The 27,907-nt window shown below is 49.6% G+C and overlaps 1 protein-coding gene across 4 annotated transcripts; it reads left to right on the top strand.

Annotated features, from left to right (window-relative positions):
* Nucleotides 1-18,422: 18,422 nt before the first annotated feature.
* Nucleotides 18,423-27,617, top strand: LOC139418872 (lectin-like). 4 transcript variants are annotated; one of them, XM_071168631.1, is made up of 7 exons: nucleotides 18,423-18,490; nucleotides 19,048-19,149; nucleotides 20,118-20,269; nucleotides 24,282-24,422; nucleotides 26,805-26,919; nucleotides 27,158-27,273; nucleotides 27,463-27,617. In XM_071168631.1, the coding sequence occupies exons 2-6, from the start codon at nucleotides 19,074-19,076 to the stop codon at nucleotides 27,229-27,231; spliced, it is 558 nt and encodes a 185-aa protein (XP_071024732.1). In that variant the 5' UTR covers nucleotides 18,423-18,490; nucleotides 19,048-19,073; the 3' UTR covers nucleotides 27,232-27,273; nucleotides 27,463-27,617. The 4 variants fall into 4 exon arrangements, with proteins under 4 accessions (XP_071024732.1, XP_071024730.1, XP_071024733.1 ...); XM_071168632.1 differs by having other exon boundaries at nucleotides 18,425-18,490; nucleotides 19,057-19,149; XM_071168629.1 differs by having other exon boundaries at nucleotides 18,424-18,490; nucleotides 27,158-27,617.
* Nucleotides 27,618-27,907: the final 290 nt, after the last annotated feature.

Below are 27,907 nucleotides of genomic sequence, written 5' to 3' on the forward strand. Positions count from 1 at the left end.
GGTAGGGCCTAGAGGTAGGGTGCAGGGAGGAGATAGAGGTAGGGTGCAGGTTGGGCCTAGAGGTAGGGTGCAAGTAGGACCTAGAGGTAGGGTGCAGGTAGTGCCTAGAGGTAGGGTGCAGGTAGGGCCTAGAGGCAGGGTGCAGGTAGTGCCTAGAGGTAGGGACTAGAGGTAGGGTGCAGGTAGGGCCTAGAGGTAGGGACTAGAGTTAGGGTGCAGGTAGGGGATAGAGGTAGAGTGCTGGTAGGGGATAGAGGTAGAGTGCAGGTTGGGCCTAGAGGTAGGGTGCAAGTAGGACCTAGAGGTAGGGTGCAGGTAGGGCCTAGAGGTAGGGTGCAGGTTGGGCCTAGAGGTAGGGTGCAGGTAGGGGCTAGAGGTAGGGTGCAGGTAGGGGATAGAGGTAGGGTGCAGTTAGGGGATAGAGGTAGGGTGCAGGTAGGGCCTAGAGGTAGGGTGCAGGTAGGGCCTAGAGGTAGGGTGCAGGTAGGGACTAGAGGTAGGGCCTAGAGGTAGGGTGCAGGTAGGGGCTAGTAGAAGGAGCTAGGGGTTACTATTTGATCACCAAGACCTAGTTCTCTTCACTATTTAATCTTCCTCTTGGTTTTGTCTCTCAGGACTGTCATGAACTTGGACAGAGGAGGCTTGGGACTTGAATCAGGCTTTCTGCTGCTTTCAGTGGTCTGAGAGAGAGAGAGAGAGATAGAGAGAGAGAGATAGAGAGAGAGAGAGAGAGAGAGAGAGAGAGAGAGAGAGAGAGAGAGAGAGAGGGAGAGAGAGAGAGAGAGAGAGAGAGAGAGAGAGAGAGAGAGAGAGAGATCCATTTTGAAATCTTTGGAGTTCTGAAGTGGTCTCTGCCAATAGCTAGGTTTCCATCCAATCGGCGCCAGATTTCCATGTGAATATTCTAAAATCTGCCTAAAAACAATTTGCACACTTTCCCACCAGAGATGTTTCATTCAAATGGACTTGTTGTGGATAAAAAGCTGTGCGTGATGACATAGTTCACGTAAAAATAAGTTGTGGTTAAATGCGTTTCCATCGCATTTTCAACTCCACTGACGGTTTTGTGAAAACATTTCTTGCATTAGACTGTATAGTGAATGTGCCCACTCTGGTTTTGGCACGTGCTCTCTAGCTAACAGTTAGATACAGATACAGTGCTGTTTTAGCATACATTATGAGATTATTATGGACAAAAAGAACCAGATTATTTTGATTTGTCAAACCAGGATCAATCTCATCACTGTGCACTTTCCCCACCATGTAAAGTTCATCATTATTTATTTCATCCGTAGCCTAATAAACTGCATGTTTTCCCGAGTCATAGTGGGAGGACCACACAACATATCACCTGAATCCAAGTTTACTTCGATATGATGGTTATTATATCAATATCTGCACATAAAGGTGTATTTATTGTCACATGCACAAGTACAGTGAAATGCTTACTTTCTATCACAATGAACTACAGTTAAATTAACGCTGTCTCAGAGGCTGGCTACTGAAAAGTGTTGAAAACTCCCCAACACCTCATAATAGTCAGATCTCTCAATTCTTATGACCCTCAATCATTTTACCATACAACACCATATACTTGTACTTTAATTCATCCATTTATTCAGATCTTACAGAATCTCATTCGTAGTTAGAGAAATGATGTATTTGTGATTAAAAGTGTTGGTAAGACACTCAATATAGCAAGATAATAATTTGATCAAAGATATGTCTGCTTATTTCATTACTGTGTAGCTTCAGCGTTTTCGCTTACACACATAAAACTGTAAACACCAAATATGTAGGGGCTAGGACCTAGAGGTAGGGTGCAGGTTGGGCCTAGAGGTAGGGGCTAGGACCTAGAGGTAGGGGCTAGGACCTAGAGGTAGGGTGCAGGTTGGGACTAGAGGTAGGGTGCAGGTTGGACCTAGAGGTAGGGTATAGGTTGGGCCTAGAGGTAGGGTGTAGGTAGTGGATAGAGATAGAGTGCAGGTTGGGCCTAGAGGTAGGGTGTAGGTTGGACCTAGAGGTAGGGTGTAGGTTGGGCCTAGAGGTAGGGTGCAGGTAGGGGATAGAGGTAGGGTGCAGGTAGGGGATAGAGGTAGGGTGCAGGTTGGGCCTAGAGGTAGGGTGCAGGTTGGGCCTAGTGGTAGGGTGCAGGTAAGGGATAGAGGTAGGGTGCAGGTAGTTGCTAGTAGAGGGAGCTATGGGTTACTATTTGATCACCAAGACCTAGTTCTCTTCACTATTTAATCTTCCTCTTGGTTTTGTCTCTCAGGACTGTCATGAACTTGGACAGAGGAGGCTTGGGACTTGAATCAGGCTTTCTGCTGCTTTCAGTGGTCTGAGAGAGAAAGAGAGAGAGAGAGAGAGAGAGAGAGAGAGAGATATCCATTTTGAAATCTTTTGAGTACTGAAGTGGTCTCTGCCAATAGCTAGGTTTCCATCCAAATGTCGTCAGATTTCCATGTGAATATTCTAAAATCCGCCTAAAAACAATTTGCACACTTTCCCACCAGAGATGTTTCATTCAAATGGACTTGTTGTGGATAAAAAGCTGTGCGTGGTGACATAGTTCACGTAAAAATAAGTTGTGGTTAATGCGTTTTCATCGCATTTTCAACTCCACTGACGGCTTTGTGAAAACATTTCTTGCATTAGACTGTATAGTGAATGTGCCCACTCTGGTTTTGGCACGTGCTCTCTAGCCAACAGTTAGATACAGTGCTGGTTTAGCATACATTATGAGATTATTATGGACAAAAATAACACAATTATTTTGATTTGTCAAACCAGGATCAAGCTCATCACTGTGCACTTTTCCCACCATGTAAAGTTCATCATCATTTATTTCATCCGTAGCCTAATAAACTGCATGTTTTCCCGAGTCATAGTGGGAGGACCACACCACATATCACCTGAATCCAAGTTTACGTCAATATGATGGTTATTATAACAGGAGTCGCTTCCGTCTGGTCACTACCACAAAGGCCTGATAGGTGGTGCTGCAGAGATGGTTCTCCTTCGGTGTCGCTCATTCAGCCGACAAACTTTCAACCGGTTCTCCCCATTGAGCAACGGGTCAGAGTCAGAGGCCGAGCCTTCTCTGGTCTCTCTTCCTCCCGTTACGGTGTCTGAGACGCTGAAGCCTCCCACCATTAGCTCTGACATATTGAAAACCCTAGTCACTGTCGACTCTATTACCCGCAGTATTAGACTTAAGACGAATCATCCAGCGATCATACACTGTTTAACAGGGGGCAGGGCTACCGACGTTAAGGCTAATCTGAAGATGGTGCTGGCTAAAGCTAAAACTGGCGAGTGTAGAGAGTATTGGCACAGATAGATGAGAACATCTTTGGAATAGGGATATTGCTATCCACGTCGGCACCAATCATGTTAGGATGAAACAGAGGTCACCAAGCGCAACATAGTCTCAGCATGTAAATCAGATTGAAAGATGTGTCTGCATCGAGTTCTTGTCTCTGACCCCCTCCCAGTTAGGGGGAGTGATGAGCTCTACAGCAGAGTCTCACAACTCAATCATTGGTTGAAAACTGTTTTCTGCTCCTCCCAAAATATAGAATTTGTATATAATTGGCTCTCTTTCTGGACCTGCACCCTACCTCTAGCCCCTCCCTGCACCCTACCTCTAGCCCCTACCTCTAGGCACTACCTGCACCCTACCTCTAGCCCCTACCTGCACCCTACCTCTATTTACTACCTGCACCAAACCTCTAGGCCCTCCCTGCACCCTACCTCTAGGCTCTACTTGCACCCTACCTCTAGGCCCTACCTGCACCCTACCTCGAGGCACTGCCTGCACCCTACCTCTAGGCACTGCCTGCACCCTACCTCTAGCCCCTACCTCTAGGCACTACCTGCACCCTACCTCTAGGCACTACCTGCACCCTACCTCTAGGCTCTACTTGCACCCTACCTCTAGGCACTACCTGCACCATACCTCTAGGCACTGCCTGGACCCTACCTCTAGGCCCTCGCTGCACCATTCCTCTAGGCCTTACCTGCACCCTAACGCTAGCCCCTCCCTAAACCCTACCTCTAGGCACTACCTGCACCATACCTCTAGGCCCTACCTGCACCCTAACTCTAGCCCCCTACCTGCACCCTACCTCTAGCCCCTACCTGCACCCTACCTCTATTTACTACCTGCACCAAACCTCTAGGCCCTACCTGCACCCTACCTCTAGGCTCTACTTGCACCCTACCTCTAGGCACTACCTGCACCATAACTCTAGGCACTGCCTGCACCCTACCTCTAGGCCCTACCTGCACCCTACCTCTAGGCACTGCCTGCACCCTACCTCTAGGCAGTGCCTGCACGCTACCTCTAGCCCCTACCTCTAGGCACTACCTGCACCCTACCTCTAGGCACTACCTGCACCCTACCTCTAGGCACTACCTGCACCCTACCTCTAGGCACTACCTGCACCCTACCTCTAGGCACTACCTGCACCCTACCTCTAGGCACTGACTGCACCCTACCTCTAGGCACTACCTGTACAAAAACCTAGCCCCTCCCTGCACCCTACCTCTAGGCACTACCTGCACCCTACCTCTAGGCACTGTAGTGCACCCTACCTCTAGGCACTACCTGCACCCTACCTCTAGGCACTACCTGCACCCTACCTCTAGGCACTGCCTGCACCCTACCTCTAGGCACTGCCTGCACCCAAACTCTAGGCCCTACCTGCACCCTACCTCTAGGCCCTACCTGCACCCTACCTCTAGCCCCTACCTCTAGGCACCACCTGCACCCTACCTCTAGACCCTACCTGCACCCTACCTCTATTTACTACCTGCACCAAACCTCTAGGCCCTACCTGCACCCTACATCTAGGCTCTACTTGCACCCTACCTCTAGGCCCTACCTGCACACTACCTCGAGGCACTGCCTGCACCATACCTCTAGGCACTGCCTGCACCCTACCTCTAGCCCCTACCTCTAGGCAATACCTGCACCCTACCTCTAGGCACTACCTGCACCCTACCTCTAGGCACTACCTGCACCCTACCTCTAGGCCCTCCCTGCACCCTACCTCTAGGCCTTACCTGCACCCTACCGCTAGCCCCTCCCTGCACCCTACCTCTAGGCACTACCTGCACCATACCTCTAGGCCCTACCTGCACTCTAACTCTAGCCCCCTACCTGCACCCTACCTCTAGCCCCTACCTGCACCCTACCTCTATTTACTACCTGCACCAAACCTCTAGGCCCTACCTGCACCCTACCTCTAGGCTCTACTTGCACCCTACCTCTAGGCACTACCTGCACCATACCCCTAGGCACTGCCTGCACCCTACCTCTAGGCCCTACCTGCACCCTACCTCTAGGCACTGCCTGCACCCTACCTCTAGGCAGTGCCTGCACGCTACCTCTAGCCCCTACCTCTAGGCACTACCTGCACCCTACCTCTAGGCACTACCTGCACCCTACCTCTAGGCACTACCTGCACCCTACCTCTAGGCACTACCTGCACCCTACCTCTAGGCACTACCTGCACCCTACCTCTAGGCACTGCCTGCACCCTACCTCTAGGCACTACCTGCACAATACCTCTAGCCCCTCCCTGCACCCTACCTCTAGGCACTACCCGCACCCTACCTCTAGGCACTACCTGCACCCTACCTCTAGGCACTACATGCACCCTACCTCTAGGCACTACCTGCACCCTACCTCTAGGCATTGCCTGCACCCTACCTCTAGGCACTGCCTGCACCCTAACTCTAGGCCCTACCTGCACCCTACCTCTAGGCCCTACCTGCACCCTACCTCTAGGCCTTACCTCTAGGCCCTACAGGCACCCTACTTCTAGGCCCAACCTGCACCCTACCTCTAGCCCCTCCCTGCACCCTACATCTAGACCTTACCAGCACCCTACTGCTAGCCCCTCCCTGCACCCTACCTCTAGGCACTACCTGCACCATACCTCTAGGCCCTACCTGCACCCTAACTCTAGCCCCCTACCTGCACCCTACCTCTAGCCCCTACCTGCACCCTACCTCTATTTACTACCTGCACCAAACCTCTAGGCCCTACTTGCACCCTACCTCTAGGCTCTACCTGCACCCTACCTCTATCCACTACCTGCACCCTACCTCTAGGCCCTCCCTGCACCCTACCTCTAGGCCCTCCCTGCACCCTACCTCTAGGCCCTCCCTGCACCCTACCTCTAGGCCCTCCCTGCACCCTACCTCTAGGCTCCCTGCACCCTACCTCTATCCCCTACCTGCACCCTACCTCTAGCCCCTCCCTGCACACTACCTCTAGGCCCTACCTGCACCCTACCTCTAGGCCCTACCTGCACCACTCCTCTGGGCACTACCTGAACCCTACCTCTAGGCACTACCTGCACCCTACCTCTAGGAACTACCTGCACCCTTCCTCTAGAGCCTACCTGCACCATACCTCTAGCCCCCTACCTGCACCCTACCTCTAGACCCCTACCTGCATCCTACCTCTAGCCCCTACCTGCACCCTACCTCTATTTACTACCTGCATAAACCTCTAGGCCCTACCTGCACCACTCCTCTAGGCACTACCTGAACCCTACCTCTAGGCACTACCTGCACCCTACCTCTAGGCACTACCTGCACCCTACCTCTAGGCTACACCTGCACCCTACCTCTAGGACCAACCTGCACCCTACCTCTATGCCCTACTTGCACCCTACCTCTACCCCCTACTTGCACCCTACCTCTATCCCCTACTTGCACCCTACCTCTAGGCCCTACTTGCACCCTACCTCTAGACCCTACCTGAACCCTACCTCTAGGCCCTACCTGCATCATACCTCTAGGCACTACCTGAACCCTACCTCTAGGTCCTACCTGCATCATTCCTCTAGGCACTACCTGCACCCTACCTCTAGGCACTACCTGCACCCTACCTCTAGGTCTAACCTGCATCATTCCTCTAGGCACTACCTGCACCGTACCTCTAGGCACCACCTGCACCCTACCTCTAGGCACTACCTGCACCCTACCTCTAGGTCCTACCTGCATCATTCCTCTAGGCACTACCTGCACCCTACCTCTAGGCATTACCTGCACCCTACCTCTAGGCACTACCTGCACCCTACCTCTAGGTCCTACCTGCATCATTCCTCTAGGCACTACCTGAACCCTACCTCTAGGCACTACCTTAACCCTACCTCTAGGCACTACCTGCACCCTACTTCTAGGTCCTACCTGCATCATTCCTCTAGGCACTACCTGCACCCTACATCTAGGCACTACCTGCACCCTACCTCTAGGCCCAACCTGCACCCTACCTCTATCCCCTACCTGCACCCTACCTCTAGCCCCTAACTCTATCCCCTTCCTGCACCCTACATCTAGCCCCTACCTGCACCCTACCTCTAGGCCCTACCTGCACCCTACCTCTAGCCCCTACCTGCACCCTACCTCTAGCCCCTACCACTAAACACTATCTGCACCCTACCTCTATCCCCTACCTGCACCCTACCTCAATCCCCTACCTGCACCCTACCTCTAGCCCCTAAATGCACCCTACCTCTAACCCTACCTGCACCCTACCTCTAGCCCCTACCTGCACCCTACCTCTAGCCCCTACCTCTAAACACTACCTGCAACACTCCCTCTAGCCCCTACCTGCACCCTACCTCTATCACCTACCTGTACCCTACCTCTATCCCCTACCTCTAGGCACTACCTGCACCCTACCTCTAGCCCCTACCTCTATCCCCTACCTGCACCCTACCTTTAGACCCTACCTGCACCCCACCTCTATCCCCTACCTCAAGGCAATACCTGCACCCTACCTCTAGCCCCTACTTGCACCCTACCTCTGGCCCCTACCTGCACCCTACCGCTATCCCCTACCTGCACCCTACCTCTAGCCCCTACCTGCACCCTAACTCTAGCCCCTACCTCTAAACACTACCTGCACCCTACCTCTAGCCCATTCCTGCACCCTACCTCTAGCCCCTACCTGCACCCTACCTCTATCCCCTACCTGCACCCTACCTCTAGCCCCTACCTGCACCCTACCTCTATCCCCTACCTGCACCCTACCTCTAGCCCCTGCCTGCACCCTACCTATAGCCCCTACCTCTAAACACTACCTGCACCCTACCTCTAGCCCCTACCTGCACCCTACCTCTATCCCCTACCTGCACCCTACCTCTAGCCCCTAACTCTATCCCCTACCTGCACCCTACATCTAGCCCCTACCTGCACCCTACCTCTAGGCCCTACCTGCACCCTACCTCTAGCCCCTACCTGCACCCTACCTCTAGCCCCTACCTCTAAGCACTACCGGCACCCTACCTCTAGCTCCTACCTGCACCCTACCTCTAGCCCCTACCTGCACCCTACCTCTAGCCCCTACCTGCACCCTACCTCTAGCCACTACCTCTAATCACTACCTGCACCACTCCCTCTAGCCCCTACCCGCACCCTACCTCTAGCTCCTACCTCTAAACACTACCTGCACCCTACCTCTAGCCCCTACCTGCACCCTACCTCTAGCCCCTGTCTATCCCCTACCTCTAGGCACAACCAGCACACTACCTCTAGCCCCTATCTCTAGCCCCTACCTGCACCCTACCTCTAGACCCTACCTGCACCCTTCCTCTAGCCCCTATCTGCACCCTACCTCTATCCCCTACCTCTAGGCACTACCTTAACGCTACCTCTAGCCCCTACTTGCACCCTACCTCTGGCCCCTACCTGCACCCTAGCTCTAGCCCATACCTGCACCCTCGCTCTAGCCCCTACCTCTAAACACTACCTGCACCCTACCTCTAGCCCCTACCTGCACCCTACCTCTAGCCCCTGCCTGCACCCTACCTCTAGCCCCTACCTCTATCCCCTACCTGCACCCTACCTCTATCACCTACCTGTACCCTACCTCTAGGCCCTACCTCTAGGCACAACCTGCACGCTACCTCTAGCCCCTACCTCTAGCCCCTACCTGCACCCTACCTCTAGCCCCTACCTGCACCCTACCTCTACCCCCTACCTCTAGGCACTACCTGCACGCTACCTCAAGCCCCTACCTCTAGGCAATACCTTCACCCTACCTCTAGCCCCTACTTGCACCCTACCTCTGGCCCCTACCTGCACCCTACCTATAAGCCCCTACCTGCACCCTACCTCTAGCCCCTTGCCTTCACCCTACCTCTAGCCCCTACCTCTAAACACTACCTGCACCCTACCTCTAGACACTACCTGCACCCTACCTCTAGCCCCTGCCTGCACCCTACCTCTAGCCCCTACTTCTATCCCCTACCTGCACCCTAACTCTATCATCTACCTGTACCCTACCTCTATCCCCTACCTTTAGGCACAACCTGCAGGCTACCTCTAGCCCCTACCTCTAGCCCCTAACTGCCCCCTACCTCTAGCCCCTACCTGCACCCTACCTCTAGCCCCTACCTCTAAACACTACCTGCACCCTACCTCTAGACACTACCTGCACCCTACCTCTAGCCCCTACCTCTAGCCCCTACTTGCACCCTACCTCTGGCCACTACCTGCACCCTAGCTCTAGCCCATGCATGCACCCTACCTCTAGCCCCTACCTCTAAACACTACCTGCACCCTACCTCTAGACACTACCTGCACCCTACCTCAAGCGCCTACCTCTAAACACTACCTGCACCCTACCTCTAGCACCTACCTGCAGCCTACCTCTAGCCCATACCTCTAGGCAATATCTGCACCCTACCTCTAGGCCCTACCTGCACCCTACCTCTAGGCCCTACCTGCACCCTACCTCTAAGCCCTACCTGCACCCTACCTCTAGGCCCTACCTGCAGCCGACCTCTAGCCCCTACCTCTAGGCACTACCTGCACCCAACCTCTAGGCACTACCTGCACCCTACGTCTAGCCCATACCTCTAGACACTACCTGCACCCTACCTCTATCCCCTACCTCTAGGCACTACCTGCACCCTACCTCTATCCCCTACCTGCACTCTAACTCTAGCCCCTACCTGCACCCTACCTCTAGCCTCTACCTGCACCCTACCTCTATCCCCTACCTCTAGGCACTACCTGCACGCTACCTCAAGCCCCTACCTCTAGGCATTACCTGCACCCTACCTCTAGCCCCTACTTGCACCCTACCTCTGGCCCCTACCTGCACCCTAGCTCTAGCCCCTACCTGCACCCTACCTCTAGCCCCTAACTCTATCCCCTACCTGCACCCTACCTCTAGCCCTTACCTGCACCCTACCTCTAGCCCCTACCTGCACCCTACCTCTAGCCCCTGCCTCTAAACACTACCTGCACCCTACCTATACCCCTGTCTGCACCCTACCTCTAGCCCCTACCTCTAAACACTACCTGCACACTAACTCTAGACACTACCTGCACCCTACCTCTATCCCCTACCTCTAAACACTACCTGCACCATACCTCTAGCATCTACCTGCACCCTACCTCTAGCCCATACCTCTAGACACTACCTGCACCCTACCTCTATCCCCTACCTCTAGGCACTACCTGCACCCTACCTCTATCCCCTACCTGCACCCTACCTCTAGCCCCTACCTGCACCCTACCTCTAGCCCCTACCTCTAGGCAATATCTGCACCCTACCTCTAGGCCCTACCTGCACCCTACCTCTAGGCCCTACCTGCAACCTACCTCTAAGCCCTACCTGTACCCTACCTCTAGGCCCTACCTGCAGCCGACCTCTAGCCCCTACCACTAGGCACTACCTGCACCCAACCTCTAGGCACTACCTGCACCCATATCTCTAGCCCCTACCTAAACCCTACCTCTATCCCCTACTTGCACCCTACCTCTAGCACCTACTTGCACCCTACCTCTAGCCCCTACCTGCACCCTACCTCTAGCCCCTACCTGCACCCTACCTCTAGCCCCTACCTCTTGCCCCTACCTGCACCTTACCTCTATCCCCTACCTGCACCCTACCTCTAGGCCCTACCTGCACCCTACCTCTAGCCCCTACCTGCACCCTACCTCTAGCCCCTACCTGCACCCTACCTCTAGCCCCTACCTCTAGGAACTACCGTCACCCTACCTCTAGGCACTACCTGCACCCTACCTTTAGGCCCAACCTGCACCCTACCTCTAGATCCTACCTGCACCATACCTCTAGTCCCCCCTGCACCCTACCTCTATCCCCCACCTCTAGGCACTTCCTGCACCCTACCTCTAGCCCCTACCTCTTGCCCCTACCTGCACCTTACCTCTATCCCCTACCTGCACCCTACCTCTAGCCCCTACCTGCACCCTACCTCTAGCCCCTACCTGCACCCTACCTCTAGCCCCTACCTGCACCGTACCTCTAGCCACTACCTGCACCCTACCTCTAGTCCCTTTCCTCTAGACCCTACCTGCACCCTACCTCTAGCCCCTACCTGCAACCTACCTCTATCCCTTACCTGCACCCTACCTCTATCCCCTACCTGCACCCTACCTCTAGCCCCTGCCTGCACCCTACCTCTAACCCCTACCTGCACCCTACCTCTAGCTCCTACCTCTAAACACTACCTGCACCCTACCTCTAGCCCCTACCTCTGGACACTACCTGCACCCTAACTCTAGCCCCTACCTGCACCCTACCTCTGGACACTACCTGCACCCTACCTCTAGCCCCTACCTGCATCCTACCTCTAGCCCCTACCTACACCCTACCTCTAGCCCCTACCTCTATACACTACCTGCACCCTACCTCTAGCCCCTGCCTGCACCCTACCTCTAGCCGCTACTTGTACCCTACCTCTATCCCCTACCTCTATCTCCTACCTTTAGGCACTTCCTGCACCCTACCTCTAGTCCCTACCTGCACCCTACCTCTAGCCCCTACCTCTAAACACTACCTGCACCCTACCTCTTGCCCCTGCCTGCACCCTACCTCTAGCTCATACCTCTAAACACTACCTGCACCCTACCTCTAGCCCCTACCTCTAGACAATACCTGCACCCTACCTCTATCCCCTAACCCCAGGCTCTACCTGTACCCTACCTCTAGCCCCTAACTGCAGCATACCTCTATCCCTCACCTGCACCCTACCTCTAGCCCCTACCTGCACCCTACCTCTAGCCCCTAACTGCACCATACCTCTATCCCTTGCCTGTACCCTACCTCTAGGCCCTACCTGCAGCCGACCTCTAGCCCCTACCACTAGGCACCACCTGCACCCAACCTCTAGGCACTACCTGCACCCATGTTTCTAGCCCCTACCTGCACCCTACCTCTATCCCCTACCTCTAGGCACTATCTGCACCCTACCTCTAGGCACTACCTGCACCCTACCTCTAGGCAATACCTGCACCCTACCTCTATCCCCTACTTGCACCCTACCTCTAGCCCCTACTTGCACCCTACCTCTATCCCCTACTTGCACCCTACCTCTAGCACCTACTTGCACCCTACCTCTAGCCCCTACCTGCACCCTACCTCTAGCCCCTACCTGCACCCTACCTCTAGCCCCTACCTGCACCCTACCTCTAGCCCCTACCTGCACCCTACCTCTAGCCCCTACCTCTTGCCCCTACCTGCACCTTACCTCTATCCCCTACCTGCACCCTACCTCTAGGCCCTACCTGCACCCTACCTCTAGCCCCTACCTGCACCCTACCTCTAGCCCCTACCTGCAACCTACCTCTAGCCCCTACCTCTAGGAACTACCTTCACCCTACCTCTAGGCACTACCTGCACCCTACCTTTAGGCCCAACCTGCACCCTACCTCTAGATCCTACCTGCACCCTACCTCTAGTCCCTCCCTGCACCCTACCTCTATCCCCCACCTCTAGGCACTACCTGCACCCTACCTCTATCCCCTACCTCTAGGCATTACCTGCACCCAACCTCTAGGCACTACCTGCACCCTACCTCTAGCCCCTACTTGCACCCTACCTCTGGCCCCTACCTGCACCCTACCTCTATCCCCTACCTGCACCCTACATCTAGCCCCTACCTGCACCCTACTTCTAACCCCTACCTCTAAACACTACCTGCACCCTACCTCTAGCCCCTACCTGCACCCTACCTCTAGCCCCTACCTGCACCCTACCTCTATCCCCTACCTGCACCCTACCTCTAGCCACTACCTGCACCCTACCTCTAGTCCCTACCTCTAGACCCTACCTGCACCCTACCTCTAGCCCCTACCTGCAACCTACCTCTATCCCTTACCTGCACCCTACCTCTACCCCTACCTGCACCTTACCTCTAGCCCCTGCCTGCACCCTACCTCTAACCCCTATCTGCACCTTACCTCTAGCCCCTGCCTGCACACTACCTCTAACCCCTACCTGCACCCTACCTCTATCCCCTACCTCTAACCCCTACCTCTAGGCACTACCTGCACCCTACCTCTAGCTCCTACCTCTAAACACTACCTGCACCCTACCTCTAGCCCCTACCTCTGGACACTACCTGCACCCTAACTCTAGCCCCTACCTGCACCCTACCTCTGGACACTACCTGCACCCTACCTCTAGCCCCTACCTGCACCCTACCTACACCCTACCTCTTGCCCCTACCTGCACCCTACCTCTAGCCCCTACCTGCACCATACCTCTATCCCCTACCTCTATCCCCTACCTCTAGGCACTTCCTGCACCCTACCTCTAGTCCCTACCTGCACCCTACCTCTAGCCCTTGCCTGCACCCTACCTCTAGCTCCTACCTCTAAACACTACCTGCACCCTACCTCTAGCCCCTACCTCTTTACACTACCTGCACCCTACCTCTAGCCCCTGCCTGCACCCTACCTCTAGCCGCTACCTGTACCCTACCTCTATCCCCTACCTCTATCCCCTACCTCTAGGCACTTCCTGCACCCTACCTCTAGTCCCTACCTGCACCCTACCTCTAGCCCTTGCCTGCACCCTACCTCTAGCTCCTACCTCTAAACACTACCTGCACCCTACCTCTAGCCCCTACCTCTAGACACTACCTGCACACTACCGCAATCCCCTACCTCTAGGCTCTACCTGCACCCTACCTCTAGCCCCTAACTGCACCATACATCTATCCCTTACCTGCACCCTACCTCTAGCCCCTACCTGCACCCTACCTCTAGCCCCTAACTGCACCATACCTCTATCCCTTACCTGCACCCTACCTCTAGCCCCTACCTGCACCCTACCTCTAGCCCCTACCTCTAAACACTACCTGCACCCTACCTCTAGGCCTTACCTGCACCCTACCTCTAGCCCCTGCCTGCACCCTACCTCTAGTTCCTACCTCTAAACACTACCTGCACCCTACCTCTAGCCCCTACCTCTAGACACTACCTGCACCCTACCTCTATCCCCAACCTCTAGGATCTACCTGCACCCTACCTCTATCCCCTACCTGCACCCTACCTCTAGCCCCTACCTGCACCCTACCTCTAGCCCCTACCTCTAGGCACTAGCTACACCCATATCTCTAGCCCCTACCTGCACCCTACCTCTAGCCCCTACCTCTAGGCACTATCTGCACCCTACCTCTAGGCCCTACCTGTACCCTACCTCTAAGCCCCTACCTGTACCCTACCTCTAGGCCCTACCTGCACCCTACCTCTAGGCCCTACCTGCACCCTACCTCTAGCCCCTACCTGTACCCTACCTCTAGCCCCTACCTCTAGCCCCTACCTGCACCCTACCTCTAGCCCCTAGCTGCACCATACCTCTATCCCTTACCTGCACCCTACCTCTAGCCCCTACCTGCACACTACCTCTAGCCCCTACCATCTAAACTACCTGCACCCTACCTCTAGCCCCTACCTGCACCCTACCTCTCGCCCCTGCCTGCACCCTACCTCTAGCCCCTACCTGCACCCTACCTCTATCCCCTACCTCTATCCCCTACCTCTAAACACTACCTGCACCCTACCTCTAGCCCCTGCCTGCACCCTACCTCTAGCTCCTACCTCTAAACACTACCTGCACCCTACCTCTAGCCCCTACCTCTAGACACTACCTGCACCCTACCTCTAGCCCCTACCTGCACCCTACCTCTATGCCCTACCTCTAGGCACTACCTGCACCCTACCTCTATCCCCTACCTGCACCCTACCTCTAGCCCCTACCTCTAGGCACTACCTGCACCCATATCTCTAGCCCCTACCTGCACCCTACCTCTAGCCCCTACCTCTTGGCACTATCTGCACCCTACCTCTAAGGCCCTACCTGTACCCTACCTCTAGTCACTACCTGCACCCATATCTCTAGCCCCTACCTGCACCCTACCTCTAGCCCCTACCTCTAGGCCCTACCTGTACCCTACCTCTATTCCCTACTTGCACCCTACCTCTATGCCCTACCTGTACCCTACCTCTAGCCCCTACCTCTAGGCACTACCTGCACCCAACCTCTAGAAACTACCTGCACCCATATCTCTAGCCCCTACCTGCACCCTACCTCTAGCCCCTACCTCTAGGCACTACCTGCACCCTACCTCTAGGCACAACCTGCACCCTACCTCTAGGCACTACCTGCACCCTACCTCTATCCCCTACTTGCACCCTACCTCTATCCCCTACTTGCACCCTACCTCTAGGCACAACCTGCACCCTACCTCTAGGCACTACCTGCACCCTACCTCTATCCCCTACTTGCACCCTACCTCTATCCCCTACTTGCACCCTACCTCTAGGCACTACCTGCACCCTACCTCTAGGCACTACCTGCACCCTACCTCTATCCCCTACTTGCACCCTACCTCTATCCCCTACTTGCACCCTACTTCTATCCCCTACTTGCACCCTACCTCTAGGCACTACCTGCACCCTACCTCTAGGCACTACCTGCACCCTACCTCTATCCCCTACTTGCACCCTACCTCTATCCCCTACTTGCACCCTACCTCTAGGCACTACCTGCACCCTACCTCTAGCCCCTACTTGCACCCTACCTCTAGCCCCTACCTCTAGCCCCTACTTGCACCCTACCTCTAGCCCCTACCTCTAGCCCCTACTTGCACCCTACCTCTAGCCAAACCTCTAGCCCCTACTTGCACCCTACCTCTAGCCCCTACTTGCACCCTACCTCTAGCCCCTACTTGCACGCTACCTCTAGCCCCTACTTGACAATAAATACACCTTTATGTGCAGATATTGATATAATAACCATCATATCGAAGTAAACTTGGATTCAGGTGATATGTTGTGTGGTCCTCCCACTATGACTCGGGAAAACATGCAGTTTATTAGGCTACGGATGAAATAAATAATGATGAACTCTACATGGTGGGGAAAGTGCACAGTGATGAGCTTGATCCTGGTTTGACAAATCAAAATAATCTGGTTATTTTTGTCCATAATAATCTCATAAGGTATGCTAAACCAGCACTGTATCTGTATCTAACTGTTGGCTAGAGAGCACGTGCCAAAACCAGAGTGGGCACATTCACTATACAGTCTGATGCAATAAATATTTTCACAAAACCGTCAGTGGAGTTGAAAATGCGATGGAAACGCATTTAACCACAACTTATTTTTACGTGAACTATGTCATCACGCACAGCATTTTATCCACAACAAATCCATTTGAATGAAACATCTCTGGTGGGAAAGTGTGCAAATTGTTTTTAGGTGGATTTGTGAATATTCACATGAAAATCTGATGGAAACCTAGCTATTGGCAGAGACCAATTCAGTACTCCAAAGATTTCAAAATGGATCTCTCTCTCTCTCTCTCTCTCTCACTCTCTCTCTTTCACTCTCTCTCTCTCTCTCTCTCTTCTCTCTCTCTCAGACCACTGAAAGAAGCAGAAAGCCAGATTCAAGTCCCAAGCCGCCTCTGTCCAAGTTCATGACAGTCCTGAGAGACAAAACCAAGAGGAAGATTAAATAGTGAAGAGAACTAGGTCTTGGTGATCAAATAGTAACCCATAGCTCCTTCTACTAGCCCATACCTGCACCCTACCTCTAGGCCCTACCTGCACCCTACCTCTAGGCCCTACCTGCACCTTACCTATAGGCCCTACCTGCACCCTACCTCTAGGCCCTACCTGTACCCTACCTCTAGGTCCTACTTGTACCCTACCTCTAGGCCCAACCTGCACCCTACCTCTATCCCCTACCTCTATCCCCTACCTGTACCCTACCTCTATCCCCTACCTGCACCCTACCTCTAAGCCCAACCTGCACCCTACCTCTAGCCCCTACCTGCACCCTACCTCTGGACACTACCTGCACCCTACCTCTAGCCCCTACCTGCACCCTACCTCTAGCCCCTACTTGCACCCTACCTCTTGCCCCTACCTGCACCCTACCTCTAGCCCCTACCTGCACCATACCTCTATCCCTTACCTGCACCCTACCTCTAGCCCCTACCTCTTTACACTACCTGCACCCTACCTCTAAGCACTACCTGCACCCTACCTCTAGGCCCTACCTGCACCCTACCTCTAGCCCCTACCTGCACCCTACTTCTAGCCCCTACCTGCACCCTACCTCTAGCCCCTACCTGCACCCTACCTCTAGGCCCTACCTGCACCCTACCTCTAACCCCTACCTGCACCCTACCTCTAGCCCCTACCTCTAGGCCCTATCTGCACCCTACATCTATCCCCTAGGGGCGGCAGGGAAGCCTAGTGGTTAGAGCGTTGGACTAGTAACCGGAAGGTTGCAAGTTCAAACCCCCGAGCTGACAAGGTACAAATCTGTCGTTCTGCCCTTGAACAGGCAGTTAACCCACTGTTCCTAGGCCGTCATTGAAAATAAGAATTTGTTCTTAACTGACTTGCCTAGTTAAATAAAGGGAAAATAAAAAAATAAACATCTAGGCCCTATCTGCACCCTACCTCTAGGCCCAACCTCCACCCTACCACTCGGTCCTAGCCCCAACATCTTTGGTGTTTACAGTTTTAGGTGTGTAAGCGATAACACTGCAGCTGCACACAGTAATGAAATAATCATATATTTATCTTTCTAAATTGAGTGTCTTACCAACACTTTTAATCACAAATACAATTTCCTCTAACTATGAATGAGATTCTGTAAGATCTGAATAAATTGATTAATTTAAGTACAAGTATATGGTGTTGTATGGTAAAATGATAGAGGGTCGTAAGAAGTTAGAGATCTGACTACTATGAGGTGTTGGGGAGTTTTCAACACTTTTCAGTAGCCAGCCTCTGAGACAGCGTTAATTTAACTGTAGTTCATTGTGCTAGAAAGTAAGCATTTCACTGTACTTGTGCATGTGACAATAAAACATGAAACTTGAACCTTGCTGGTGCCACCACACCACAACAGAGTGTTAACAGGAAGTCTGTGTCTCAAATGGCACCGTAGTCCCTATATAGGGCTCTACTTTGGAGCAGAACCCACAGGAATAGGGTGCCATTTGGGACGCAGGAGTAGAGGGGTGGGTATCTGTATCTGTAAGGACGGGGTGAGATTTATAGGGAGGAGGTGAGATTACATTTGCTATTAAAAGAAGGGAATACCAAATGAGAGAGAGAGAGAGAGAGAGAGAGAGAGAGAGAGAGAGCGGGAGAGAGAGCGAGGGAGAAGCAACCTAGTCCACACTCTGGTAAGGTTGTATTTCAGATTACATTGTGCAAATGTTCCTTTTTTTTGCTTTGCATTCATTTTTTAAAAGGAGCTATACATTATATACATTACATTGTTGCATTGTAATTTCCGAAAATGTCTTTAATACATCTACGGTAAGAGTGGAATGATAGTGTTTCACAATATTTATTTATTGGGGCACACAAAATTGCATTCTAATAGTGCATTCTTCTTATTGGGCAACAAACAACGGACTTTTGTTGCCAAATTGACCGGGGCAAGCAAATCTTTATTTGTCAAATGGGACTGCTGATTGTTCCAGAGGCTGTGGCACTTTACAATCGGTTAGCGCGCAGAGCCACTCAAATTAACAATCCGTCAGGGCTCGGTACTTGTAAATCGCCAGGAACAGTCAATTTGAGAACAAGAGATTTGTTTTAATGTCATTCATAGCATATTGCTATAGACTATGATCTCAGATAATTTACCTGGTGAAATAAAGGTTAATACAATTGATTTATTTATAAATGCATTTATTTAAAGGAAACCGTTACTGATTGAGTTGTTTGTTTTAAGGAAACGCAGAATCAGAGGAAGCCAAGATGAAGTTTGTCAGCCTGATTGTGATGATGTCACTACTTGGGACAAAAATGGCTTTGACATTCCACAGAAGTACCGGTAAGAGAGTTGCATTGATTACAGTATGTGTTTTGATCAGGGGCACAATTTAGATTTTAGAAGTAAGGAGACATTACTTTTAATTTTTTATTATTATATTGTTTTAAATCCAGTCAAATAAACACTCCAAACAGCCTCCCCGACAGCTCGGAGGCGTCCGTATGGTCCTAAAGCAAACCGTTGCCTCATTTTGTATCACATTCCAATTAAAAAACTGTGGGGGGGGACACAAAAAATGCAGTCCCCCCATCCCCAGTGAAAGTTGCACCCCTGATTTTGATGATAGTGCTGAAAGTTTTATTTACATTTTTCATGATGATTATCGACCACACAGCCTAAAAAAATAATCTGTTCTAAACCTGAAAATGTGCTTTCCTCTTTCATGTCCAAATGAAAATTAGATGCATTCTTTACACAAATGTAGTAACTTACAGTATTTTTTTGTTGCAGTAGATGTTATTGGTTATTAGCAGTCATAGACTGAATTGCACACCCATTTACAATGATAGATTATGATCAAATAGTAAAAGCCTAAACTAACACAATACTTTTAATATAATACAATGTTAAAATATACAATATATACTAAACAATAATAGTACAATGACAATATTGAGGCAGCAGGTTGCAGCCTAGTGGTTAGAGAGTTGGGCCAGTAACTGAAAGGTTGCTAGAACGCATGCCTGAGCTAACAAGGTGAAAATCTGTTGAGTTAACCACACTGTTCCTAGGCTGTCATTGTAAATGAGAATTTGTTCTTAACTGATTTGCCTGGTTAAATAAGAGGTCTTAGGTAGGCATTTCTTAGGCCCCTGGGCTATATGGTGTGCGCATTGATCAGTTTAGTGAATTATGGAATGGGAGAGTTCTGTTAGCGGCCTGTGAGTGTCATAGGAATGTTCCGTTTGTGGCTGTTTTCTAAGTATATAAGGCCCCAGGAGAGTAGTTATTCCATCATTGTCCCCTAGGTGGGGATGATGCTCCAGTGTATCGCCAGGAGGAGACTGCAGAGTGTGACATGCCCAAAGCCTGTGACCTGAAGAATTATGAAGACTGGTACAGGCTGGGCTCCTACTGCATCAAGTACTTCAAGGCTGCCCTCAACTTCACCGAAGCGGAGGTAAACAACATTCTATGTAACAGGAGAACGACATAATAACATGATCAAAGCATGTTACTGCTCTACCTGGAGTCAGTCAGCCTGTCCATTCCAATACAATGGCAATACAGTGAAGTGAAGGTTAAATCCAATGTCTTAATTAGAGGTGTCTTCTAATGTATTCATCTTACTCCCACTGGCGGACTTACCATTAGGCAGAAGAGGCAATTGCCTCAGGCCTCACATCATTTGTAGGCCATCATTGTAAATAAGAATTTGTTCTTAGCTGACTTGCCTAGTTAAATAAAGGTTAAATAAAATAAATAAAATAAAAATCAAGAAGCCTCGTGACATGGGCATAATTAAAATAAATAAATATAAATATTTTTCCGCTGAGGCCCCCCCCATGCTTTGTTTGAGGCATAATAAATAAAAAAGGAAATACAAAAAAATCCCCATCAAAATGTGTCTAAACGAGAGATTTCTGTGTTTTTGCATTGCCTTTGTCTCAATCCACCTCATCCGCTGACATTGTCCTTCTACACCGGCGGTGGAAGGTGGCTGAGGTAAAGTTACAGGAGACATCTCGAAAATCTGTCTTCTCTCAAAAACGTCTTCAGCGTCCAAACGGTTTGGCCTAGAAAATGTATATGACCCCTCTATGGAAACATAAAACAGTCATGAACACAAAGGTGTTTCGGTTGCTCTACTGTTCGTCCCCCCACAAGTGTCACGGGACTCGGTAAACGGTTAACATGGTAAAAAAGATTAGCATTTTTTCCTGAGCTTTCTTAGTCCTATATCTCTCAGATCTTCCTTTTAATTTAATGTTGACTATATGTTTTTCCATGTATGAATATGTTATTCAATGCATTTCTATGGGCTAATAGCAGTAAGGCCAAATGCAATGTTTCATCAAATTATAACAACACCCCAAAAATTATACTTACAGGGGTCCTAATATTCTAGATCAAATATCGAAATGATCCTTGGTATAACCATCTTAAAACAATTCCATATGTTAGCTTAGTAGTAATCTCGCGTTGTCATATGTCCAAATCAAGTCGCTGTCACAACCTCCAGGGTTGTGGAGTAACAGATTACAAAAACAGTAACTGTAATCTGTTACGTTACCAGCTAAAACATTGTAATCAGATTACAGATACTTTTGAAAAACTAGATGATTACTTCTAGGATTACTTTTTAAATTCAGAAAGGATATTTGTGAGAAAATAAATTGACATTCAAATCAGCATTGAAAAAAGTGTATGTTTGTTCCGCCTGAGCGAGTCTGACCACAAGTCAGAGACCCCTGTGATGACACACCAAATGTGTTTGATGGATTGCGGGAAAAGAGCAGGAATAAGCTTTTATAGGCTACTGTCCAAGCTATGTCGTCCAATGGTGTGACTGCTGTCGGCATCCAAAGATGATCCAACTTGAATAAATGCTTGGAGGTAAGAAAGACAGCAGTGATACGGGTATCACTTATTATTGATATCTAAATAGCACATTGTTGTGAATCACACTGCTGCTCTCTCATTTAGCCTTACAGATTGTGATTGTTGTGGATGTTCACAAATACAGTTTCTTCAGAAAGTATTCACACCCCTTGACTTTTTCCATATTTTGTTGTGTTACAACCTGAATCTTTTTTGAGGCCACTGGCCTGCGCACCTCATAATGTCAAAGGGGAAGTACGATTTTCAAAATGTTTCAAATTAATACAAAATGAACAGCTGAAATGTCTTGAGTCAATAAGTATACAAGCCCTTTGTAATGGCAAGCCTAAATAAGTTCAGGAGTGAACGTTTGCTTCACAAGTCACATAATTAGAGTCCATCCTCTGTGCAATAATAGTGTTTAAAATGATCTTTGAACAAATACCTCATCCCTGTCAGGAATTGTGAAGAACTGAGTTTAAATGTATTTGGCTAAGGTGTATGTAAACTTCCGACTTCAACTGTATATTTAATTCATTTTGAAGTCAGGCTGTAACACAACAAAATGTAGAATAAGTAATGGGGTATGAATACCTTCTGAAGACACTGTGTACGTGTATTATAACCCAATAATGGTTGAATTGAAGAAGTTTTAGCTGCCTATCAATCAATGTTTTTGCGACCAGTGGACAGCCAGTGAAAAATGCACTCATGCAAATGCTGCATAGTGTGGATCCAGGGCCTGATTAATGCAGGGGCTTACAGGGTCTGATGCCCTGGGGCCCAAGCCCGTATTGGCAGCAACAAAAATTGAAATTTGTGTATATATACAAAAGCCACACCCATTTGCTGACAGGTGTATTAAATCAGGCACACAGCTATGTAATCTCCACAGAGACACATTGGCAGTAGAATTGTATTATGGAAGAGCTCAGCGACTTTCAACATGGCACAGTCATAGGATGCCACCTTTCCAACAAGTCAGTTAATCAAATTTCTGCCCTGCTAGAGCTGCCTCAGTCAACTGTAAGTGCTGTTAATGTGAAGTGGAAACATCTAGGAGCAACAACGGTTCAGCCGCGAAGTGGTAGGCCACACAAGCTCACAGAACAGAGCCGCCAAGTGCGTAGCACGTAAAAACTATCTGTCCTCGGTTGAAACACTCACTACCTAGTTCCAAACTGGCTCTGGAAGCAACGTCAGCACAGGAACTGTTCGTCGGGAGCTTCATGAAATGGGCTTTCATGGCCGAGAAGCAGCACACAAGCCTAAGATCACCATGTCCAAACGCGTTCTCTGGAGTGTGATTACACTTCACCATCTGGCAGTCCGATGGACAAATCTGGGTTTGGCGGTTGCCAGGAGAACGCTTTCCCTTTCCCAAAGTCTAAAGTCTACAAAACCTAGTCCACTCTGTTCATAACATATTCCAGTTTCAGGAACAGGAAACTGTATTGAGATTAAATGTTTCATCGATGAGATGTGCAGAATGTAGGCCAAAATCCATCTTGTTCCATTGCCAGTGGGCTTCCTCTCACTACCATATTTGGTCGTGAGTGGAAACGCCAAACGGATGCTTCATTTTTATACATCCAGTGAAATATCTGTCTCATTGTTCTATCAGTGGTAGTAACGTGCGCGGCCCACCAGCCATCAAGAATTTAAGAGCATAGTGCGTGCCAATGCCGCCTCAGCATTATGGCTACATTTCATGCTAAGCTGTTGACAGAATTTTACCACATTCATGAGTAGGTCGGTTGGCAGAAATAAAAGTGGAGACTGTAACTGACTACATTTAGAAAGTAACTTGACCAACCCTGTTGGAGGTCTGGAGAATTTTGCATTGCAAAAACGGTTTGAATGGTCCGCTGGCTCGCAGCGGCAAGATTTTGATTGGATGTTACATTTCAATAACCCTCCCCCCACATGCCCGCTGGTGCTATGTGTTATGTTCTCACACTGGGAAGGACACATTTTGCAGAGTTGTTCCATATGCTAGTCTGCAAAATTTCAGAACCTGGAGGAAAAACTTAATTCTGATTTGTCAGTCTATACACAAAATCGACATGCATCAACATATTTTGATCATCAACATCTGACCTTTTTAACCTGTCTCTCCTCTCTGGGGAGGTTCCCATTGCTTGGGAGGCAGCCACAGTGCATCCTTTATTTAAAGGGGTAGATCAAGCTGATCCTAACTGTTATAGGCCTATTTCTATTTTGTCCACTTTATCAAAAGTGTTGAAAAAACTTTGTAAATAATCAACTGACTGCCTTTCTTGATGTTTGTAGGATTCTCTCTGGTATCTGGCTTCCGCTCAGGTTATTGGTGTGTCACTGCAACCTTAAAGGTCCTCAATGATGTCCCCATTGCCCTTGATTCTAAGCAATGTTGTACTGCGATTTTTATTGACTTGGCCAAAGCTTTTGATACGGTAGACCATTCCATTCTTGTGGGCTCCAAATCACTACGTCAGCACCTGCTTACTCTCTCTCTCTCTCTCCTTCCTCCTACTCTCTCTTTCTCTCTCACTAATTCACTCTTTCTCTTCCCACCACCTATTTCTCTTCTTCTCTCTCATCACTCTCAGACACAGTGCAGGTCTGCTGCCCCCGGTGGCCACCTGGTGTCGGTGCATAACTGTCAAGCCAACGACAACCTGCTTTGCGTGGTGATGAAGAACAACGCCAAAAACCCTCGCATCTGGCTGGGAGGCTTCGAACTCTTCCAGGTAGGAGAGGAAGAGTGATGGATAGTGGGTGGAGGGCGGCAAAGTCATGTGGGAGGAAAGAGTGACATGTTCGGTCGAAGGGGAAAGAGAGAAGCTTTGCAGCACAACATTTAACATTGAACATATGATTGTCGTAATATCTACATTTACAGTATTCAGACCACTTGACTTTTTACACATTTTGTTACGTTACAGCCATATTCAAAAGTGGATTCAATTGTTTTTTCCCCTCATCAATCTACACACTACCCCATAATGAAAAAAACTGTTTTTAGACATTTTTTCAAAAAATGGAAATATCACCTTTACATAAGTATTCAAACCTTTTACTCAGCACTTTCTTGAAGCACCTATGGCAGCGATTACAGCCTCAAGTCTTCTTGGGTATGATGCTACAAGCTTGGCACACCTGTATTTGGGGAGTTTCTCCCATTCTTCTCTGGAGATCCTCTCAGGCTCTGTCAGGTTGGATGGGGAGCGTCGCTGCACAGCTATTTTCAGGTCTCTCCAAAGATGTTCGATCGGGTTCAAGTCCGGGCTCTGGCTGGGCCACTCAAGGACATTCAGAGACTGGTTTTCATCATGGATCTTTCTGTAGTTTGCTCCGTTCATATTTCCCTCGATCCTGACTAGTCCCCCAGTCCCTGCTGCTGAAAAACATCCCCACAGCATGATGCTGCCACCACCATGCTTCACCGTAAGGATGGTATTGGCCAGGTGATGAGTAGTGCCTGGTTTCCTCCAGACGTGACGCATTGCATTCAGGTCAAAGAGTTCAATCTTGGTTTCATCAGACCAGATAATCTTGTTTCTCATGGTCTGGGAGTCCTTTAGGTGCCTTTTGGCAAACTCCAAGCGGGCTGTCATGTGCCTTTTACTGAGGCGTGACTTCTGTCTGGTCACTCTACCATAAAGGTGCTGCAGAGATGGTTGTCCTACTGCAAGGTTCTCCCATCTCCACAGAGGAACTCTGGAGCTCTGTCAGAGTGACCATCGGGTTCTTGGTCACCTCCCTGACCAAGGCCCTTCTCCCCCGATTGCTCAGGTTGGCCGGACGGACAGCTCTAGGAAGAGACTTGGTGGTTCCAAACTTCTTCCATTTAAGAATGTTGGAGGCCACTGTGTTCTTGAGGACCTTCAATGTTGCAGACACTTTTTGGTACCCTTCACCAGATCTGTGCCTCGACACAATCCTGTCTCAGAGCTCTATGGACAATTCCTTTGACCTCAAGTGGGAACTTATATAGATAGGTGTGTGCCTTTCCAAATAATGTCCAATCAATTGATTTTACCACAGGTGGAGTCCAATCAAATTGTAGAAACGTATCAAGGATGATCAATGTAAGCAGGATGCACCAGAGCTCAAATTTCGAGTCTCTTAGCAAAGGGTCTGATTATTTGTGTACAGTACATAAGGTTTTTCTGTTTTTTATTTTTAATACATTTGCAAAAATGTACAAAAAACTGTTTTCGCTTTGTCATTATGGGGGAGTGTGTGTAGATTGATGAGGAAAATGTTTTATTTAATCCATTTTAGAATAAGGCTGTAACATAACAAAAAATGGAAAAAGTGAAGGAGTCAGAATACTTTCCAAATGCACCGTACATTTGTTTTTATCACCACCGGTCTTTCTATCACTCCCCTCTCTCTTCTTCTATCCACATTTATATCACTCCCTCTCTCTTCTTCTATCCACATTTATATCACTCCCTCTCTCTTATTCTATCCACATTTATATCACTCCCCTCTCTCTTCTTCTATCCACATTTATATCACTCCCTCTCTCTTCTTCTATCCACATTTCTATCACTCCCCTCTCTCTTCTTCTATCCACATTTATATCACTCCCTCTCTCTTCTTCTATCCACATTTATATCACTCCCCTCTCTCTTCTTCTATCCACATTTATATCACTCCCTCTCTCTTATTCTATCCACATTTATATCACTCCCCTCTCTCTTCTTCTATCCACATTTCTATCACTCCCCGCTTTCTTCTTCTATCCACATTTCTATCACTCCCTCTCTCTTATTCTATCCACATTTATATCACTCCCCTCTCTCTTCTTCTATCCACATTTATATCACTCCCCTCTCTCTTCTTCTATCCACATTTATATCACTCCCCTCTCTCTTCTTCTATCCACATTTATATCACTCCCCTCTCTCTTCTTCTATCCACATTTATATCACTCCCCTCTCTCTTCTTCTATCCACATTTATATCACTCCCCTCTCTCTTCTTCTATCCACATTTATATCACTCCCCTCTCTCTTCTTCTATCCACCTTTATATCACTCCCCTCTCTCTTCTTCTATCCACATTTATATCACTCACCTCTCTCTTCTTCTATCCACATTTCTCTCTACCTCCTTCTCTCAGTCTGGTAAGTTTGTGTGGACTGACGGCTCCAGCTGGAACTTTGAAGCGTGGACCCCTGGGGAGCCCATCTCCCGCTGGGGGAGCCGCGAGGACTGTGTGGAGATGAACTGGAGCGGTAAGAGATGGAGGGGGGAGTGATGGGATGGATGGATGGATGGTTTTTACTTGCAATGGCTATGATATGTGTTTGTTTTCACCTACCTTACTTGAATGCACTGGCTAACAGCTAAAATGACAAAAATGTGAATGAAACATTTCTTGGAAGGTGGTGGGAAGAGATGGTATTTTGAACTCACATTTGAACTTCTGTTTGTCTCTCTGTTCTCTCTGTATATTTGTTCTCTATTCTCAAGAAATTGGGAAATGGAACGACCACACGTGTTTCACCAAGAAGAGCTACGTGTGCTCCTTCAAGAACAGAGTTTGAGGACAAATATCCACGCTCACATACTTAGTATGAAGCAGCAATGTATTGGGCATGCTTTCTCCAGTGGTGTGTTGGTATAGACTGTGTGTCTGTCTGTGTAACACCAACCCAGTCCCCTGCTCCTCTCTCTTGGGTTGTGACCGAAATGACACCCTGTTCCCTATAGAGTGCACTACTTTTGACCAGAGCCCCACGGGCCCCCTGGTCAAAGTAGTGCACTATAAAGGATAGGGTGTCATTTTGGACTCCTCCTGCTCCTTTCCCCAATGACCCCAACCCACAGATCTCCCACGGTGAAACCAAACCACATAGAGATGTGCCTGCTTTTAGCAAACTGAAAAATGCATTAAAAAATATATATAAATAAAGAGTGTTAAGCAAGTAAACAACTAGAGTTTTTGTTTGTCTGTTCCTAGCAGGATTTGAGTTTCTGGCAGAATCAAACCAGAATCAAAATGTAAGTCACATACTTTTATTTAAGTAGTGGGTAGACTTTCATACTTTGTAGATGTAGGAGTTCAAATACAATAGTCCATGCAGAGTTAACGATTACACATACAACCTCCACTATGAAAATATTACAGGTAAATTACAGGTTCATGTGAAATATAAGGAATATTACAATGCTATATATACATGCATTCTCTATCTGGGGTGAAGTCTCCCCTAGATACAG

The sequence above is a fragment of the Oncorhynchus clarkii genome, chromosome 10, assembly GCF_045791955.1.
Source record: "Oncorhynchus clarkii lewisi isolate Uvic-CL-2024 chromosome 10, UVic_Ocla_1.0, whole genome shotgun sequence".
Classification (NCBI taxonomy): domain Eukaryota; kingdom Metazoa; phylum Chordata; class Actinopteri; order Salmoniformes; family Salmonidae; genus Oncorhynchus; species Oncorhynchus clarkii.